Source organism: Pipra filicauda, unplaced genomic scaffold (assembly GCF_003945595.2).
Source record: "Pipra filicauda isolate LSUMZ 115617 unplaced genomic scaffold, ASM394559v2 scaffold145_size1923396_pilon, whole genome shotgun sequence".
NCBI lineage: Eukaryota > Metazoa > Chordata > Aves > Passeriformes > Pipridae > Pipra > Pipra filicauda.
In genome coordinates, this window is record NW_024103940.1 from 548,128 (window position 1) to 566,130 (window position 18,003).

Genomic DNA, 18,003 nt, shown 5'->3' on the forward strand with positions numbered 1-18,003 from the left:
CAGCTGTTATACCCAGGGAACAGCTCAGGTGCAGCCCCTCAGCATAGTTTTAATATAAAGAGTATAGAGATATCTTGCACTGAAGCCAAATTTGACAAAAATAACACATCAGTGATCCAGAGATTTATTACAAAACACAAATAAAACCAGAGCACAAAAGTATAAATATAAGTGTCCTTGGTGATTTATTGTTCTTTGTATGTAAGAAGCTTTATTGTACGTCTTACACACCTTTAAAATGGAAAATGGTTAAAAATGTTTACAAAAAAAGCACTTTCTTAGAAAATTATGCTAGCAAAAACATCGGGAGGAGGGAAGCAAAAAAATCTTCAGTGTGCAAACTTTTTATAAAAATAGAAATACTAACTCTACAGGTAGCATTTCATGATAAATTATTTAAATAGCCTATCTACAAAATTATGTGATTAACTATTACAATGGCAATGAGAAAAATAATTTATAAAAATACAAGCAATGGTATACGAGATGACAGGAAAAAATATAATACAACATTAGAAATTGTATTTGACTTTTTTTTTCCAATGCCATTTCCTTACTGGGAATACATTTTCTGCAAAGAAATTTTGACTATGTACATCATTAACTTTTTAGTACTACAGTAGCTTTAAAGTTTGTTAGACATTTGAACTCTTCTTAATCCAAACGTTTTTCTCAGTCACACAACAATGAGGTAATATTTGTACGTAAAACTTTCACCATGTTCTTTTCTTTCCTTTTTTTTGAAAAGACAAGGAAGTATTGTAGATATAAGGATGATGCCCCTTCTGTTGGGGAAAACAGTCTTTAATGTACATCAAGCCCTCTCCCTCTTTTGCAAGGCGCTCCTGAAATTCTGTCTAGTCCGTGAAGAATTCCTTCTTTTGTAGCTGCACATCACTAGTTACAATACTTAGCGTGCAGTGGCGCAAACAGCGGGTTTGAATGGTTACTGATGGCAGTCATTGTGTCTCTCGCTGCAATCTCCTCAGGGCAGGTATCCTGGCTTTGTGTTAGGCCCACTGACCCGTGGTAAAGCACCACAGACATTTCCCAGCACTGAATAACACTAAGATGGTAAATGGCATTCCCTCATCTCTAGTACTACAGATGGGACAGAAACTGCTACCATCTAAAGGGACTTGAATTTTAGCACTGGAGAACAATTGCCTGCCAGGCTACTAACTGCCTTGCACAAAGAAAGGAAAAGCCAACATTGAGCTCAGACTGAGAAAAACAAACATCTCCTTTCCCACCCCATCACTTTTCCCTGCACCTCAAAGCCTTTATGGGAAAAATCGCTCTTTGTAACAAGTAGATTACCACTATCTGCTCCAGAAAAGATTCTTTTTCCTCAACTAAACCCCCTCTAGTTTCAGTATAGAACAGAGATAATAAATAATCTGTATTTACAATCTTACAGTCATGAAGACTTGTAAAAATGATTAGGTGGATAGTCTTGACGCATTTCCTGTTGTTTTAATCAATAACCCCTCAGTCATTATAAATCAAGAATAGGCAAAAATAAATATTTTACAATTTTATCTACAGGCCCCTTTTCCTCCCCTCCAAAGAAGTGAGGGGTTTAAGGCATCTGTGGCATGTAGAAAAGGAATGTTTTCATTACTATTATTTTTGTGCCTCTTTAACCATAAAAAGTGAAGCACATGCTAGTCTCCTGAAGGACAGCATGGTGCTAGCTGAGATGGTGGTGCTTTCTGGCACCATATCTGAAACACATTTAAACGTAAGCAAGATCTGCATCTAATCAGGAAAAAACAGAATCTAATTGTAAATCCCAGTTCTCCCAAAGCTGGTGTGATCCAGTGTACCAGTTTTTGTCCTCTTTCCCTCATCCCATGACAGAAATCAGTTTTAGGATATCTGTTTTGTCCTGTGTAGTTACAGAAGCTGATCTAGCTTACCACAATTAGAGTAAGGCTGTGTTTTCATCTGTAAGATATGACATAAAACCCAATATTTTCTCCAAGTTCAATGGATGTAAACCAAGGTAGCGCAGCCCTCCTTAAAAAATTCCTCTCCCCCATAAAGAATAAAGATGTGGAGTTCCCCCTCCCACTCAAAACCCCTTTTCCCCACACAATGAAAGGTCTTCAGTTTAAGTAGTCCACAGCACATCCAAAGATGTTCTTTTTACAAAATGCTACTCCATGGGACCTCCAGTTAGAGAGGCAGTGACACTGCACTGTGATAAACAGCAAACAAATATCTTTCCTACTGAAAGAAGTGTGCTTGTTCAGTGAAGACAATTCTCATTTGCAAGACATTTGTTTCCTTCCATTTCAGCAGAGGTCAGATACCAAGTATGTTCTCACTTTCATTCTCTCAAAAGCATTCTCTTGAGGCAGGTCATGTGTTTCGAGTCCACATTTACGAAGAAAGAAGAAAGGAAGGAATAATATAATGGTCCCAGGATTTGTAAGGCTAAATGTTTCAAAAGGTGCAATTACCAGCATTTTTAAATAGTCTCTGAATCCAACAACCTTGTGATTATGGATCTGTGAAAAACAAAAAAATTGAGATATTTAAGTATTTCTGTGCATTACGCGTGACTATGTCCAAGTCATTAATGCCTAGAGACATTTGTAAAGAAAATTCAAAGTGCTTAGGTACTTTCTTGAGTTAGACTTCAGAATCCAGTCTATGTAACCATTACATGATGAAGTCACAATTTAAGAAGACCAGAGCATCTGGAACTAATTGTATGCACTTATCTCCATTAAACTGCAAGACTGCAATATATGGACAATCTTATATTTTGCTTGCTTTAAAAAAAAAAAAAAAATCAGTTTTTTGCTTGCTAAAGCCAATATTTTGCATTTCCACCTGTTTCACTGTTGTTTCATTCTAGTCAGCATTTTAAAGAAGATTCAAGATATATTTCATTTCTGGAACTCAACATGGATTTCTGATACTTTGAAATAACACAGTAGAAATATACTTAGATTTTACACATTTAAACTTTTAACTGTGAAAAGTTTATTAAGAAGGTGTTCTGCATCTGCCTGCAGACCTTGCTTGAGATTGAGCCATGAAAGATCAGGGGTGAACTTTCCCTCTTATGTCTTGTCTTGATCCATTCTACTTTTCTTGACAGTGGCTTTCTTGAATTTATACGGGATCTCTTAAATAAAAATGTCATCCTTACCTCTGCATTCATATTTAAGATCTGAGAAGAATACCATTTCTTGAGAGAAGACAAATAATCCTAGCCGACCACCAGCATAGGTTTTATCATAGATTGGTCCTGAGTCTGCCATGATCTTCTTCCCTTCATACATTACAACTCTACAAAGAGACAATAGCTCAGCCATCTTTGACAAGCTTCTGTTAGGTACATCTTTACAGACATCCACTTCCCTTGTGGATAATTATTTCAGATAAAAGGATGATGCTCACCTGATGTAGCCAGTCTTTGGTCTATGGCTGAGACGCCATCTGTATGCAGTGAAGTCTTTCCAGCCTATGTGACGAGGGTCATGCCACAAAGTTCTCACCTATGAAAGAATATTTTTTTATTAACCAGAAGCCTGAGATAACATAGCCATTATTTTGACATAAAGATGCCTTGTCAATCATCATTATTACTATTAAAGGCTTCAAGTAAGTCGTTAGGGGAAAATTACAAAGTTACTGGTCTTTGTCAAAAAGATTATGCCACTCTGATCAGCATGTGCAGACCCCTGTAAGCATTTAACTTGTTGAAAGAACAGCTTGTCTTATAGTGCAGAAGAGTAGGTTATTGCATTGGAGTACTCATGTTATCACATTAAGAATACTTTAGCACGTAGTAAGTGCCACTCTTACCTGGCCAGGAGTGTTTCCTGTGTGCCACAGAGCATTACGAAGGTGTTCTCCTGGACCAGTGGTGGAATTCACAACTTTGATGGAGAGACCTGAATAGCCTTGAGCTTTGGTTGGTGTGGAGTCCCAGTAAGACTGAGTGATCTGCTTCCACATGACCACATAGAAACGACTGCTAGATTGGTAGCCAAATACAAAGCCAGCATAATCATCATCCCTTTCTGTATTGATGAAGAAGGTACCACTGAAGTCCACAGCATTGAATTCATCAAAACCTATGGAGACATTAAAGGATAAAACTTTAGGTGCTGCTCTTTTGCAATTCTTAAACAACTCCTTAGTAGTTTCTTAGGTTCTCCTGCCTCAACAATAACAAAACCAACCAACCTGCCTCCCCCCCCAAAAAAACAACCCACAACCCAAACAAACAAAGCCACCCAAAACCAAAACAAAAAACCCAAAATCCCAAACACCAGTGTAATGCCTGTTAGAGTTACATTCTTTCCCTTACCAACTGCAAGGCCAGGGTCACAGTTCACCGTCTGAACCAGTTCTTTACCCTGGTGACGAACAACCCAGTTTGGATCATTTTGGGATGTTCCCTTGGGATCCAGGGGAATCATCTGAAATCTTCGGAAATCAGTCTCACTAATTTCCACATTTTCAGGGCAGATATCATCAATGTCTGGCACACTGTCTTGGTCAAAGTCATCTTTGCAAGCATCTCCACGTCCATCACCTGCAGGATAAAAGTAATTTTACCATTATATCACCACCTTTGTTTGCTTCTGAGCCTTAAAACTTAGGAGTTTAATTGCAGAACTCTGACTGCCCAGGTACTCCTGGCAGACACACGACAGAAGCTGCAACAGCTACTGTACAAATGCCCTTTCACTCCAGCCTGATAGTGACTTAGGAATAAATTGGGTATGCGGCCATTTTTACATTGCTCTTTACTCCCAAGAAGCACTACAACAACAGTACAGACATCCTAGATTTTTGTTACTTGGAAGTTTTATTCAATACTGAAAATCATGAAAAAATAGCATCAAACTATTGGAAGATACTCTTAAAGTGTTATTATGATACCGGCCATCTTACCATCAGAATCAGCTTGATCTGGGTTGGCAACCAATCTGCAGTTATCTTTGTCATCAGGGATACCATCATTGTCATCATCATGGTCACAGGCATCACCTTTTCCATCCTTATCATGGTCAGCTTGATTGGCATTGGGCACATAGGGGCAGTTATCAAGATTATTTTGATGGCCATCTTCATCTATGTCCTGGTTGTTGTCACACTGATCACCTATGCGGTCAGAATCGGTGTCTTCCTATGAGAGGAGAAAAGAAATATTTTAAAAAGCTACTTAAAGAAGGCTGAGATAGGAGTCTCTGACATAGAAGTTTTAATATCTAGAGTTAATTGGGATTTCTGCTTGCTTTATCAAGAGCTAAGATGGATGTAGTGAGTGGATTAATACACACTTAAAGCTTCCTGTGCTACCTGGTTTTATCTTACTTTAGTCCTGTCCTGATTTTAATTTGAATCCACAGCATCAGAAAGCAGTGTGGTCATCAGCTTATCTTCTCCCTTCTGCCACATGACTCTTCTGTCACTAGTCTACTATACTGGACGCAGGGTACTTTACCTCTCACCTTGCTTGGCAGCAGTGTGGTTTCAAGGGCCAGACAAGGGTAGGACTACTCTGTACCTAGTCAGTAGACACTGTAACATTAAAACAGACTCTATAAAGTCTTAGTTTTACAGCTTCTACACCATATAATAATTTGCTTTATCATAAAAGCCTATAATGCTCTTCATATCCCCTGATTTATCAGCCAAGACAATTGTTCCCATAGTGGTCTGCATAGTGGTCATGGACTGCATTAACTGCTGTGCTTGCTGATTGCATATTTTAGCCATGGACTGCATTAACTGCTGTGCTTGCTGATTGCATATTTTAGCCAGTCATTTGCTTAATCAGCTTCTGAAATAAAAACAATCCCATCATCCCTGAGGTTGCTTCAAGGTTTAGTCTACTCGTCTTGTTAACACTGGTGGATGACCCTGGTGTTGGTGTAGGCAGGAGGCATACTACACATTTTGAATAGTACTAGTTCTGCCATTTGAAATCTAATATCTCCACTTCTAGACCTTGATTAGGAAAGTGTTTGGAAAGCCATTAGTCTTACATTAAGATTTCAAAGTCATAAGAGAAACGTTGCCTGAAAGGATCTTCAGACAATTCCCTCCCTCAGGTGGAGAAGTAGTAAAACAAGTGACAATGACTAAGAAATTTTATATTATCTGTTTAAAACCTTTGAGTAACACTGCTTTTAGGCTATGTGACCACACTACATTACATTCCACTGTTTAGCTTTTCTAACCCTTCAAACATGTCCCTGAAGATCTTAAACTTAGTCTTTTAACTGACAGGATAGCACAGGCTTTATCCACTTCTGCCTTCAAATGTTTTTGAACTAGTAAGTTGTCTGAGAGTCTGGATCCCCCTGTATCTTATGAAGGGAATTTTAAAACTGTCTGAATACGCCCCTTCCTTAGAGAAAATCAACTTGTGCTGCCTTCAATTTACTGGTATAAAAATTATCTTCTTAAATGCAGTTGCCTCAAGCTAAGAGACAAAGATTGAAGTGCAACTTTGTGTCTAAGTAAACAGAGCGCTACAGGCTATGAAGAAGGTAGTTCCTACTACCTAGATTTCATACAATACTCCTGAAGTATTTCATATTCTCACTATGAGGATCACCACAACTAAAAAACCTAAGAAATGTTTAGGAGACAAGTACAAGCAGTAGTCTCACAGATCTTCACTAGAGTTACTTTTCAGAAAATACCTAACAGCTGTTCAAACTGTGAGGGCATGTTATTTGATAAACACACTATTTGGGAAATTACTGATTTATGACAAGTCAAATTTAAGGTGTAACTTGTTCAAATATTTTCTACAACACACAACATATATATTTTTTATCACACCAGTCCTCTACTTACACAATGCAAATCCCCTACCTGGTCAGGATTGTGTTCCAGTGGACAGTTATCACACTGATCTCCAACACCATCCAAGTCTGTATCCCTCTGGTCTACATTGTAGACATACTGGCAGTTGTCCATTTCATTAAGCACCCCTGCAAAATTAAGAAAAGTTCATGAATGAAAGTCAGACATCTAAATGCTGCAGAGGACTGTGTAAAGCCTCACACACTTCTTGATACATTTTTGAAAGCATTTGGAACAGCATTTGAAAGCTTTGAAAACTTGACTCATCACTAGCTCTGCCTGTTCCTACTGCCTGTGAGACTGGAGCTAGAATTGAACTGTGCCAAAATGTATACATTCCAAAGTGAATTTCCATTAGCCCTAACTGTTCCTTCAGTAGCCTTCAGGTCCTGAAACCGCCATGGGAGAACTTGTGTTCAGGGATGAAACTTTTGTAGGAAATCAGTGGTACGTTGGTACATTTGATTCTTCGGTGATTAGAAAACCATCTAAGGGAGCGCTTAGAGGCCACCTACCATCTCCATCAATATCTACTGCACATGCGTCTCCTTCGCCGTTGTTGTCAGTGTCAGTTTGATCAGGGTTGTGATTGTAGGGACAGTTATCGCAGCGGTCACCAACATCATCCCTGTCGTAGTCATACTGCTGCGGGTTGTAGATGAATGGACAGTTGTCCTGAAAAAGCAAGACAGAAGTCAAGCTTTAAAAACAGTCAAATTAAAGCTTTAACCAGAAGAAATAAAGGCAGGGAAACAGTTAAGACTGGAATGCTACTATCTCAAAACACCCCATTGCTTACATGAGTGTAAGAATGGTTGAATAAAAATGAAAATTCACTTCCAAAGCTCAAACAGCTGCAGAAAGTTAGATATGCATAACTCTGCAGGACAAAGGTTTCTAGGATAGCTGTCAGTGCCAGCAATTTCCTATGGTCCTCTCTTAAGATTAAGGTCAGAAGCTAGACCCCACCTTTAGGAGGAGGAATGAGAGAGCCACATTCTCAAAGGCTATCTTTTCTGTTGTCTTACCCGGTCATCAGGAATGCCATCATCATCATCATCATTGTCACAGGCATCACCAATCCCATCCTTATCATAGTCTTCCTGCCCAGAGTTAGGCAGATTAGGGCAGTTATCCTAGAAAGGATAAAGTAACAGATGCATTCACTCCTGGTGTGAATACAACAGGGATTTGAGCAGGTAACATGTAATACCTCAATGAGGTAGGTATTATCTTACTGTAATTCTCTCAATTTAAGCTAGTCATTAGTGTGATAAGTCTTAGAAAGCCACAGTAAATAAAGTAAAATAAAGATTGGGTTGCTTTTAAGAATCTTACCCTGTTGTTCTTCCTCCAGAGATAACGATATGTCAGAGCAAATCTGATATAGGTATAGCCTAAACTAGAATTTTCCTAGAACATTTACAACAAGTGTTTATAATTGTGTCAGGCTTCACCTTTTCCCATATTGCAAGAATATATAAAGCAGTACAGGAACAGCAAGAGCCTCCTAGCAATGCCTTGACAATGGTATCTCTACACCTCCTCTATCTCTAGAGGGTTATTTGCAGACAAGATAGTTTAATAGCCCTAACTAAACAGAGACTGGCTTTATACCCCACACCTAACAAGTTTTGTACATTTCTTAGATAGTCAGGCTGTTATAATGGTAGATGGGAAAAGAGGATAAACTCACTTTTTTACAGTGGTAAGTGGCATTGGCAACACAAACAAGATTCTCATTTGGCCATCCATCCAAGTCAGTATCTTCTCCACATATTATGCCATTACCAGCATAGCCTGGTTTACATTCACAGCGATACATGGGGTCACTGAAGTGGCCAAGGTAATTGCATTTGGCATTCTTGTTGCAGTCATGTGTTCCATCTGTGCATGGATTACGTGGCTTGCAGACCTAGAAGACCATACAGAAATTAAACTCACTAAAACCATCATTTTATCCCTCATTTTTTCCCCCCAGAAATTCAAATAAATCCTTATCCTTCAATCAGGAAAAAAAAAGCCTCATGCATGACATTCTTCCAGTCCCCAACTCAAGTACCATTCTTGGAACTAATTATTTCTCTTGTTCAAACCTTATATATTTTCAAATGGAACCAAGCACTAAGATACCTTTGAGGCACATACTGTTGTATCATTAGGGAATACTGATTTACTCCTAAATTACTACTAAAATTGTGTATAACATTTGAACCCTCCATGGCTGGGGAGAGCACATGGCTGGGGAGAGCATTTATATTTAAAACTCATTTTGAACTCCAATAGAAACTGCTTAATGCTCCTTCTGTTCTGAATCACAGAAGATGGTATTTTATTAGACATATCAAGTCTTTCTTGCCTAAAAAGCAGTTATTTTCTTTTTTTTTTTTCAAAAACTTTGTGAGATTTCATAACCCAGAACAGTTCTCAAGTTGACAATACCTGTTTGTTAGTCATGGCATCCTCAACACTGCGACCGAATGGCTGTGTTCCAGTGAAACGTGGTGGACAAGGCAGACAGTTGTACCCAGGTTCAGTATTCTCACACCTGTGTGCTCCGTTGAAGACAAAGCAGGCATCGGGAACTTCTTTGCACTGAAACAGGAGTTTGAGATAGAGGAGAACAACAGTTAGCATTAGAAAACACGGATTCTATTCTCCTTTTCCATCTTCCTTCCTTCCCTTTCAAGGAGCAAGCTATATTCTTCTTACCTCATCAATATCTTGGCAGTGAACACCGTCACCATGGTAGCCAGCAGGACAGGCACCACACTTCCAGGAACCATCAGGAGAGCTGGTACATGTAGCCCCTGCAAAGCAGGGATTAGACAGACACCCATCTGTGAAACAAATGAGAAAATGATACAGTGAGGGATTCTTACCATACTGCTACTGGTTTAAAATTCTAGCACTTATGTTTTACAGACTTACATAAAATTTTTAAATCAATATTTTCAAGATTGTCAACGATCTTCAGATGTTTATGGGATAACGGATACTCACCAATTGGACAGTCTTGTTTGTTGCAGACCTGAGTCCCTCTAGCTTCACCTACACAAGTCTTCCCACCATACTGAGGCTCAGGATTATTGCAGAGACGGCTACGTTTTTGAAGTCCTCCTCCACATGTCACTGTGCAAGCATCCCATGGAGACCATGGTCCCCAGTTGCCATTAACTAAAGGAAGATAGAAGTTAGAAGACACGTATGGTTTTAAATTCAGTGCTACAACTAGTTTCTACCTGCTTAGGACTATTATTTTTGTAGTGAGAGTACTTCAGACATTGTTCCAACATAAGTGACAGAATTAATGGGCTCCATGGAGGAGGCATAGAAAATAGTTTACTTTCATCTGAAACTAACCTGTGAGGTTTTACGTAGCCCACCTCTAAGTTTAAAGAGAGAAGAATATTAGAACTAGGTTATATAGCAACTACTCCGGAAGTTCACCATTTAACCTACCAAATAGTAGTTATCACCATGACACACTTACTTGGGCAAGGATCTTTCTGGCAAGCTTTGTTTTCTCTTGCCTCACCCTCACAAGGTTTGCCATTCAGCTGTGGTACTGGAGAGTTGCAGAGACGAATTCTAGTGATGATGCCCGTGCCACAAGTGACAGAACATGACGACCATGGTGACCAATGACTCCAGCCACCGTCCTGTTTAACTACAGGAGAGAGATGTCTGTTATTAATAGTTTCTGAAGACTTCAGCTGCAGAGCACCTAGAACGTAGCCAGTACCAGAACTGCACCAAAGACTTCCTATATAACAGATAGTCTCCGCACAGTCACAGATCAAGTTTTGTTGCTAAAGAAATTTCATACCTAAACTGGTGTCAAATTTTGTCCTGGGAGCAGTGCCCAAACACGCCTGTTTACTGCACAAACTATGTGCTCCCCTTGACCTGATTAATAAAAGTCCTTAAAGCTAGAAGCCAACGATCCACATCAGCAACAGAACTACATGGTAATCTTTGCTGTTAACATCAAGCCAGTAAAAGCAGCCTACGTTTTACTACCAGCATGAGTAGATTAAGTACTTACATCTCTTATCGCACTCCTGAAGGTGGCAAGTCCGAGTCTGCACAGAAGACCCTTCACAGCGGTTATTGAGACTGTCACAGGAACGTCCTCTCTGCTGAATTCCATTACCACATGTGACAGAACATGAGGTCCATTCAGACCAAGGAGACCATCCATCATCGGCATAGTCGCTAGCTGCAGAGGGATACAGCTCTGAATAAGACTCCATGTACATGTTTTGTCATAGTCTTTTCTCCCACACCTCTCTCCACCAAAAAGGTCACAGCTGCCCTCAAAAGCCACATGCACCTTCCTTTCTTGGACAAGATAAAAGCCATGAACTCAAATATTTCAGTATGTTGTGCATTGTAGAAAATATTGAACGTGCACCACCTAAGTGATTAACTTCAAAGAGGTATCAGACTAACCGTACTTCAGCAGTGCAAAGTTATCCTTGTATATCCAGTTGTGGGATACTTTAGAGCAGCATGTGTCTAGTTAGATGAGGCCAACTGCTACAGAAGCATGAATGAACTAAGTACTTACGCCAGCACCGGGGACAGCACTCCCCATCAGGCACAGTGGCATTGGAACAAGGCATGAGAGGACAGGACACTTTCCGGCATATAGTAGCAGAGTTCTATAAAGAATTGTGAGAATTGCAATAAGCAAGTAGAATATAAACAATGTCTAGAGTCCGGTTAAATAATAGAGATCTTTTCTGCAGCACTTAAAGCTCAAGAGCATATCTAAAACAGAGATCCTTGTAGTTAGAGCTAATATAACCCAAGGGTAGTCCCAGGCATTTTCATCAAACTTCATCTCATTTCCATTCTCACACATTATTTTTTGGTTTTGTTTTGCAGAAGTTTATCAGGAGTAGCTAGCAGATCCTGGCTAGACTAAAGGATTCCCAAAGTATAAGGTCAGACTTCAAGGAAACAAAACAAGAATGAGAAGCCAACTTTCTTTTCAGTTAATATGGATTTAAGCTAATTATATGGTAGAGATAAAATGAGTTCAGTGGACTCTGCTCAAGAGCAATGAAATCTATAACTTATACTTAGAGGTTTTTGATCTGTAAGCCAAACAGGCAGGGTAAGAACACCCACCTCCAATCTCAATGAGAACTAAAGGGCAGTCTGTAGTTTTGTTTCTTGAAGGTAGCAGCTTGGTCAGAAGAATGCTCTCGTGATTACTATTTTAGTCTCCCCAAGCAAATGACTAGATTAAGGCAATTACAGCTAACACTGAGTAAGAAGGTCGGTAGGAAAGAGGCAGATGCAGAAGTCAGTATCATTTGCTGACTAGAAGACAAAAGATGTTAAGAGCTAAAGTAGATGCAGAATTTGAGATGCCTTGGATTGCACGCATACAAATAGCTTTTAATTTCTAAGGATTGGCAGGCTAGTTAACCCATTCTTTGGTAGACTGGTACTCCAAGAAGCTTTTGCTAGGGTATACATAAATGGAACAAGCAAATAGTTTAAAGAAACCCTGAAACTGTATGTTTTGTGTATGTTTACAACATTCCGCAGAAGTGAAACAAAACATAGATATCTTCCCAGGTGATCCTGGGATTTAAACAGTTAACCTGAAATCTGAAAGGGATTGCTGTTCCATATAATCTATAACAGTTAATAGGAAACAGCTAGAAACATTTGCTAGATAAACACCCCAAGTTTAAGTGCCTTTACTGAGTACTAGAACATCTTATTCTACTAAGCCAGCAGGAGGTTCAGTGAGGGCAGAAGATAGATCTAAAGTATTCCAGGAAGCAAAGCCAATAGTACTACACATTTGTTGTATTGATGCTGACTTTTAGTTTAATTATGAACTTATGTAAAGAATTCAGGCATTCCCCAAATTAAGTAACTAAAAGGGTGTTAATAACCATATCAGAGCAATGTTTTGTACAGTTTTCTAAAATACTGCTGTTGTAACACTGTATGAAAGCTGCCTTTATACCAGAGATCTAGTAGAATGAAACAAACTGAATAATTCTATGGGTGCTCTAGTATGCCCAGTTCTGTGTATGATTCACTCTTTTTAACAAAGAATATAATTTAGAAATATCTGTTAATTTCTCCTCCTGAGTTTTTATTCAGAGGATTTATGGATGTGAGGAACCTTACCTGGCAAGTACATTCAGTGCAGCTGTCGATAGTCCACTCATCTTTATTTTTGTGCAAGATTCCATTATGAATGCATGCTCCAGGAGTGATCTGGACCACTTTAGCAATGATTTCATTTTCTTCAGTCTTGAGGGGGGTGTAAGAGGCAAAGAGAAGATATTTAGAAGTTAATACAGAAAACATTGTTTTTCACAAAAGTCAATTTATTACTGTTTATACAGCCTCTCAAAAGGCAGGTTATAATTAATGCACTAAGTGCCAGTTAATAAAAGGTACCATGAATTTAGCCAACACTCACCACTTTGCGAACTCTGTCTTGAAGTGTTGTAACCATGGACCGAAGCCCTTGCAGTTCCACAAACATATTTGTTAGTTCATCACAGGAAAATCCACAGACTGCTTGGATGTCCTTTGTTTTATGGCCAATGTAATTAGTGCGGATAGCTGGGCTGGAACCATTGATGGGATTGTCCAAAGTAATGATTGCACTAGTGGCTAAGAGAAAAACCAGACATAGTAAATGCATTTTTTACCATGTGCATTTATCATTCCAGGCTAACACCTGCTAAACAGCTGCCACCAGATTCACGAGGGTGCCTGCAGAAATATAATCTTATATCTTATGCAATGTGGATTTGCATGTCAGCATACTTCTGAGTTCTGTTTCAACTTGTCTTTCTAATGCAATGAGAAATCTTATTTTTAATAGGTCATTGAATTCAGAAGATTGTAAACTTACAGCTGGAGCAGCCTTTGTTCCTCAGGATAGTTTCCAGAGTTGTTCCAAACACAAACCGCACATTCTGCAGCAGTCCCTGTGGATGGAGGAAGAATTACAGCTACTTGCAGCAACTTCAAGGGAAAGAAGTACCACTTGCATGGACAGACTGAAGGTCACGTAAGATCTTTAAGAGTACTTTTGTGACAGATATATGGAAAAGTGAAACACGTTTTTCTAGTCTCTTTAATGAAAACAAGCCCTGCTTCCTAACAATCTCATCCTTGATCACAAGAACCTGGTGACTCTCCAGGCAGGAAGAAAAAACCCCCACAAATTTCTGAACCTCACATAAGAAGCTGAGCAATGAAGCTACAACTACCTGTGTTGAAGCTTTAGTGCCTTCTTATTGCTGCAGAAAGTTCCATCCCTACAAATCTAATACTTCATCCTTCAAATGCCATTATTAAAGTTTATTAGATTTAGAGGTCTTTGTAGCTTTTTAGGCTGTTTGAGTAGCTAATGCACCTTCAAAGCAGATGACTGAAAATACTAGGCAAAAACCTTGGTGAAAGTCTTACCTGGAAGTTGTCATTGACTCCCCCTTTGGCAATACGGAGCCTGGCACTGCTGGCCAGGTCCCTAGTGAAGATGTTCTGGATGGGGATGTCCAGTTCAGCATTCTCCATTTTTTCACACCCCACATAGAGCTGAGCTCGGTCCTCCTGCACAAATAGGGTGATGTTCTTCCAATGTCCTGTAGCTAGCAAGACATCCTCTACTGACACTAATTGCTGCTTGCCATCACCAGAAAGGCTCAGGTCCAGGGAGCCTGCCTTGCCATTTGATACTAGACTGAAGACATGACCAGAGCCATCCTTCTGTTCCACAGATAGGAGAGTGCCTCTGCTTTTCTTGGCTTGCCGGAGAGTGGCCAGGAGGATGAAGCCCTTCTCAGCATGAATGGCATCTAATAAGTCTTGGAACTTTGAATCAGGGACGGCAGGGATGCGACTGGCATCCTCAATGCGGTAAGCAGGGCTGGAGGATTCCGGTCCCTTCACCAGGTACACCCCGGGTGCCCGGCGCCCGCCTCCCTTCCGCATGAAGCCAATGAGTTCAAAGAGATCGAAGACACTGTTATCATCATTCCTGGACTCTGCAGAGAGAGATCAGGAGAAGCATCATGAGAAAAAGGACAAGAAAAGGCTGAGTAGGTGCATATTTTCCACAATTACTTAACATTTTGGCTCCTAGTACGTGTGGTGCATGGCAGAGCACCTCACATCAGACCACAGACAGTAGCTCTGATGGTGCAGCAGTCCCACCAGGAGCTGCAGCGTGGCAGAGCATGTGCATTCTTGTACAGGAGCCAGTCAGCACAGGAGTGCCAGGTACCTGCTGACTGACACACAAAGGTAGCAGCCATTCTGGCACCTCGTTATACTGTAGCAGAGGAGAAGTAGACAGTAAAGTCCTGACTGCAATATTCCTATGCTAGGACACAGGAAAGTGAGCTTGCTTAATCCAGCTGAATGACAGTAAGCACAGCAGCAGCTTCTTAATGGCACCATGATGGTACCCTACTGCCCCACTCCTTCTTCAGACATTTCCTACATTATATTCCCCCTTTCCTCTGCCCAGTGCAGAGGTGGATATGCTACACACTCAAGTCCTGGAGACTCTGCATTCCTATTTCTGAAGGTTACACAAATTCCACACCAGAGAAACTTTTCTATTCCCAACTACCTGATGTTCAGGTTGAAACGGTTTTGTTCATTGAAAGCTTTGGAGCTCTTCACCACCGAGCACAACTCCATCTGCTTGAACAGCCACCAAAGAAGTGTTTTATTTTTTGTTCTCCCTTCTCTGCCTGCTCCGGGACCAGCACAGAGCTGGCCTTACCTGCGGTGCGCTTGGTCTCTGAGCCGCCGAGCACGAGGAGCAGGAGGCAGAGCGCAGTCGCTGGCCCCATGGCAAAGGTCTGTCTCCGAACCAGCCTGGGGACACACACAGGTAAGAAGGTCACCGCGCAGCCGTCGCACCCAGGCCCCCCCGCCGGACGTCCCGGCGCCAGCGCGGCTCCCGCAGGCAGGGAGGGAGGGAGGGAGGAAGCGCGGCGGGGACGGGGCAGGTGCCCCCAGCCGCCCTCGGACGGGACAGCGAGCGCGGCGGGAGCCGCCTCAGCACTCACCTGCGGGAAGAGCGATCCGGGCGGTCAGCGCCGGCCTCCGGGTAGCGGCGACCAATTCCCGCGGGAGCCCCGACGCGGGAGGGCGAGAGGCAGCGGAGGCTGTGGCAGCGCTGCCGGGACACTGCGGGCGCCGCCGCCGCGCGCGCCTTTAAAGGGATGGCTCGCATTCCTGGGCGCGCGGCGGGCCAATCGGCGGCGGCGGGGCAGGAAGCGGGAGGCGGGAGGCGGGTGGCTCCGGGGCCAGGGACAACTTTCCGCAGGGGCCGGGGGGCGGGGGCGGGCGCGCCCCGCGGGCCGGGGCAGCGGCGGCCGCTCTGCCGCGAGGGGGCGCTGCTCCCTCGGGGCCGCCCGCCCGCGCCCCGCGGCCCCGCGCGACGGCTCGGCCCCGGCACCTTCCCCGCCGGCAGCGGCAGCGCGGCGGGGCCGCCGCGGGCCCTCCTCCCCCAGCCGGCCTTGAACTCCGCCGGACATCTGCTCCCGCCTGCCCCGCCGCCCGGCCGGCGTCCCAGCCCTGCCCTGCGGCCCCTTGGCTCCCCGCCGCTCACACCGGGGCGGGAGGAGCACTGGGGGCGCCTCCCACCGCCGGCACCTGGCTGGGCCGTGCAGGAGAGTTGCGCCCGGACGCCACCGCCCCTGGCTGTCCTGAGGCGCTGATGAAGCATCCTTAACTTAATTAACCCAGTTCACTTAATGAGAGCTTCTCTTCCTGCCCACTGGTCACAATACACAGCACATGGGACACTGGGTCCACAAAAGGGGGAATATCGTGAATTCTCGTTAGCTCTTCCTGACCACCCTTGGAAGCGACGGGCTGTGTGGGGGAAGAGAGGGGAACATGGCCGGGAGGACGTCAGGCTGGACGAGTGGGAGCCTGGCGTCTGCTACTTCTGACTTCAACCCTTCTTGTCGCTGGAGAAAGGTGTGGGGATGACCCTCAGCTAACAACTTGGCCTCGGGAGTGAAATGACCACTGCTGTACTGCAGTTGAGACTCTCCCATAGCAGCTTTGTTTGATGAACAAAATGACTAACGCTACTTCAGCTAAGAATTTTCCATGTAATCCGAATTTCAGGTAACAGGAAATCTTTTAAAGGTTAAAATACTCTACATCGTATCGTACTCTGGGTGACTAGAAGTGACTTGAACGTATGAAACGGCTTTGAAGTAATCGAATTCCAAAAATGGTTAATTCCTCTGCATTCCCTGGCCTTTGTATGCTTGGCATGTGCTCCTGTGGAAAGCTGAGTGTCAGTGAGCGAGAAGGATCTCGTCACACAATTGTGTGTGTGGGGAGGGAAAATTGGAGTGAGCAGTGACTGAGTTGGACTCTAAACAGAACTGTGTAAAATGCATCAGACAATCAGACTGGCTAATGTATGAGGAGGCATTACTGCTCTACAGATTACTCCAGGAAATGCTCTGGGAAATTCTTGACCCAGAGAATGAGGTAGCTGCAGTGCTGTGTATATTAGGGCAAAGCCAAAACAGTTGTCTGCCCTTTTAACTTAGGAGATAGAGTATACCGTCTGAAGTAGGCCTCTTTACTGCACAATGATTCATAGAAGAAAAACCTCAAGCATCTCAAGATAAAAAACATGTCAGTAAAAAAACCCCAAAAGATCAGCAAGAGAGAGAACAAGCAACATATACTGATTGCTCTTACACGGACAGGTTTAACTGACAGGTAGTTGTAATTCGTAGTGGTCAGCTCACTAAGCTGTTTATATACCAGTGAGTGTCTTTGATGGATATGCTCATGGAAGCCAAAGGAGCTGCTGCTCATGTGAGCTTGTGTCTTGGAGCCTGGGGAGTTATGACCGTTTCTTTATGTGGCACAAAGTCAAGACGAGGTTAGACTTGAAAGGCTGTGAGAGAACCTCGAAAGTGTTCTTTACATCAATGAGGAGTTTGGGCTGGCAACCAGTAACAGTCCATTTCAAAATGAAAAATAATATCCAAAATTTGTCTCTTATTTCATCCAAATGTGTGTGGATGAATCTGTAATCCTTTGCCAGAATACTCCTGCTTGATGGGTATTGTGAGTGTTTGTAAATTGTATTGTGAGTTTGTAAGTTGGACC

The 18,003-nt window shown here is 42.4% G+C and overlaps 2 protein-coding genes across 5 annotated transcripts in view; one reads left to right on the forward strand and one right to left on the reverse strand.

Annotated features, from left to right (window-relative positions):
* Nucleotides 1-14,657, forward strand: part of FSIP1 (fibrous sheath interacting protein 1) — a 97,841-nt gene extending 83,184 nt beyond the window's left edge. Inside the window, exons 13-15 of one of the 3 annotated variants that reach the window (XR_005562559.1) lie at nt 11,743-11,801; nt 13,721-13,904; nt 14,622-14,657. Coding sequence is in view for 2 of the 3 variants with exons in the window: in XM_039378743.1 (XP_039234677.1) it covers nt 11,743-11,759 (17 nt within the window). In the remaining variant the exon portion in view is untranslated. Of the gene's footprint in view, nt 1-11,742; nt 11,875-13,720; nt 14,164-14,621 lie in introns of those variants that run through there. The other 2 variants (XM_039378743.1, XM_039378742.1) reach the window with 2 other exon arrangements.
* On the reverse strand, nt 109-16,007 carry THBS1 (thrombospondin 1). 2 transcript variants are annotated; one of them, XM_027716949.2, is made up of 22 exons: nt 15,924-16,007; nt 15,635-15,729; nt 14,311-14,888; nt 13,751-13,826; nt 13,310-13,506; nt 13,012-13,137; nt 11,423-11,516; nt 10,898-11,071; nt 10,343-10,519; nt 9,853-10,026; nt 9,562-9,689; nt 9,292-9,444; nt 8,546-8,764; nt 7,878-7,985; nt 7,365-7,524; nt 6,859-6,977; nt 4,924-5,158; nt 4,334-4,561; nt 3,826-4,097; nt 3,418-3,515; nt 3,167-3,306; nt 109-2,516 (listed from the first exon to the last, which is right to left on the reverse strand). In XM_027716949.2, exons 2-22 carry the CDS (start codon nt 15,702-15,704, stop codon nt 2,509-2,511), a joined length of 3,534 nt encoding a protein of 1,177 aa, XP_027572750.1. In that variant the 5' UTR covers nt 15,705-15,729; nt 15,924-16,007; the 3' UTR covers nt 109-2,508. The 2 variants fall into 2 exon arrangements, with proteins under 2 accessions (XP_027572750.1, XP_039234673.1); XM_039378739.1 differs by lacking the exon at nt 109-2,516 and having other exon boundaries at nt 3,056-3,306.
* Nucleotides 16,008-18,003: the final 1,996 nt, after the last annotated feature.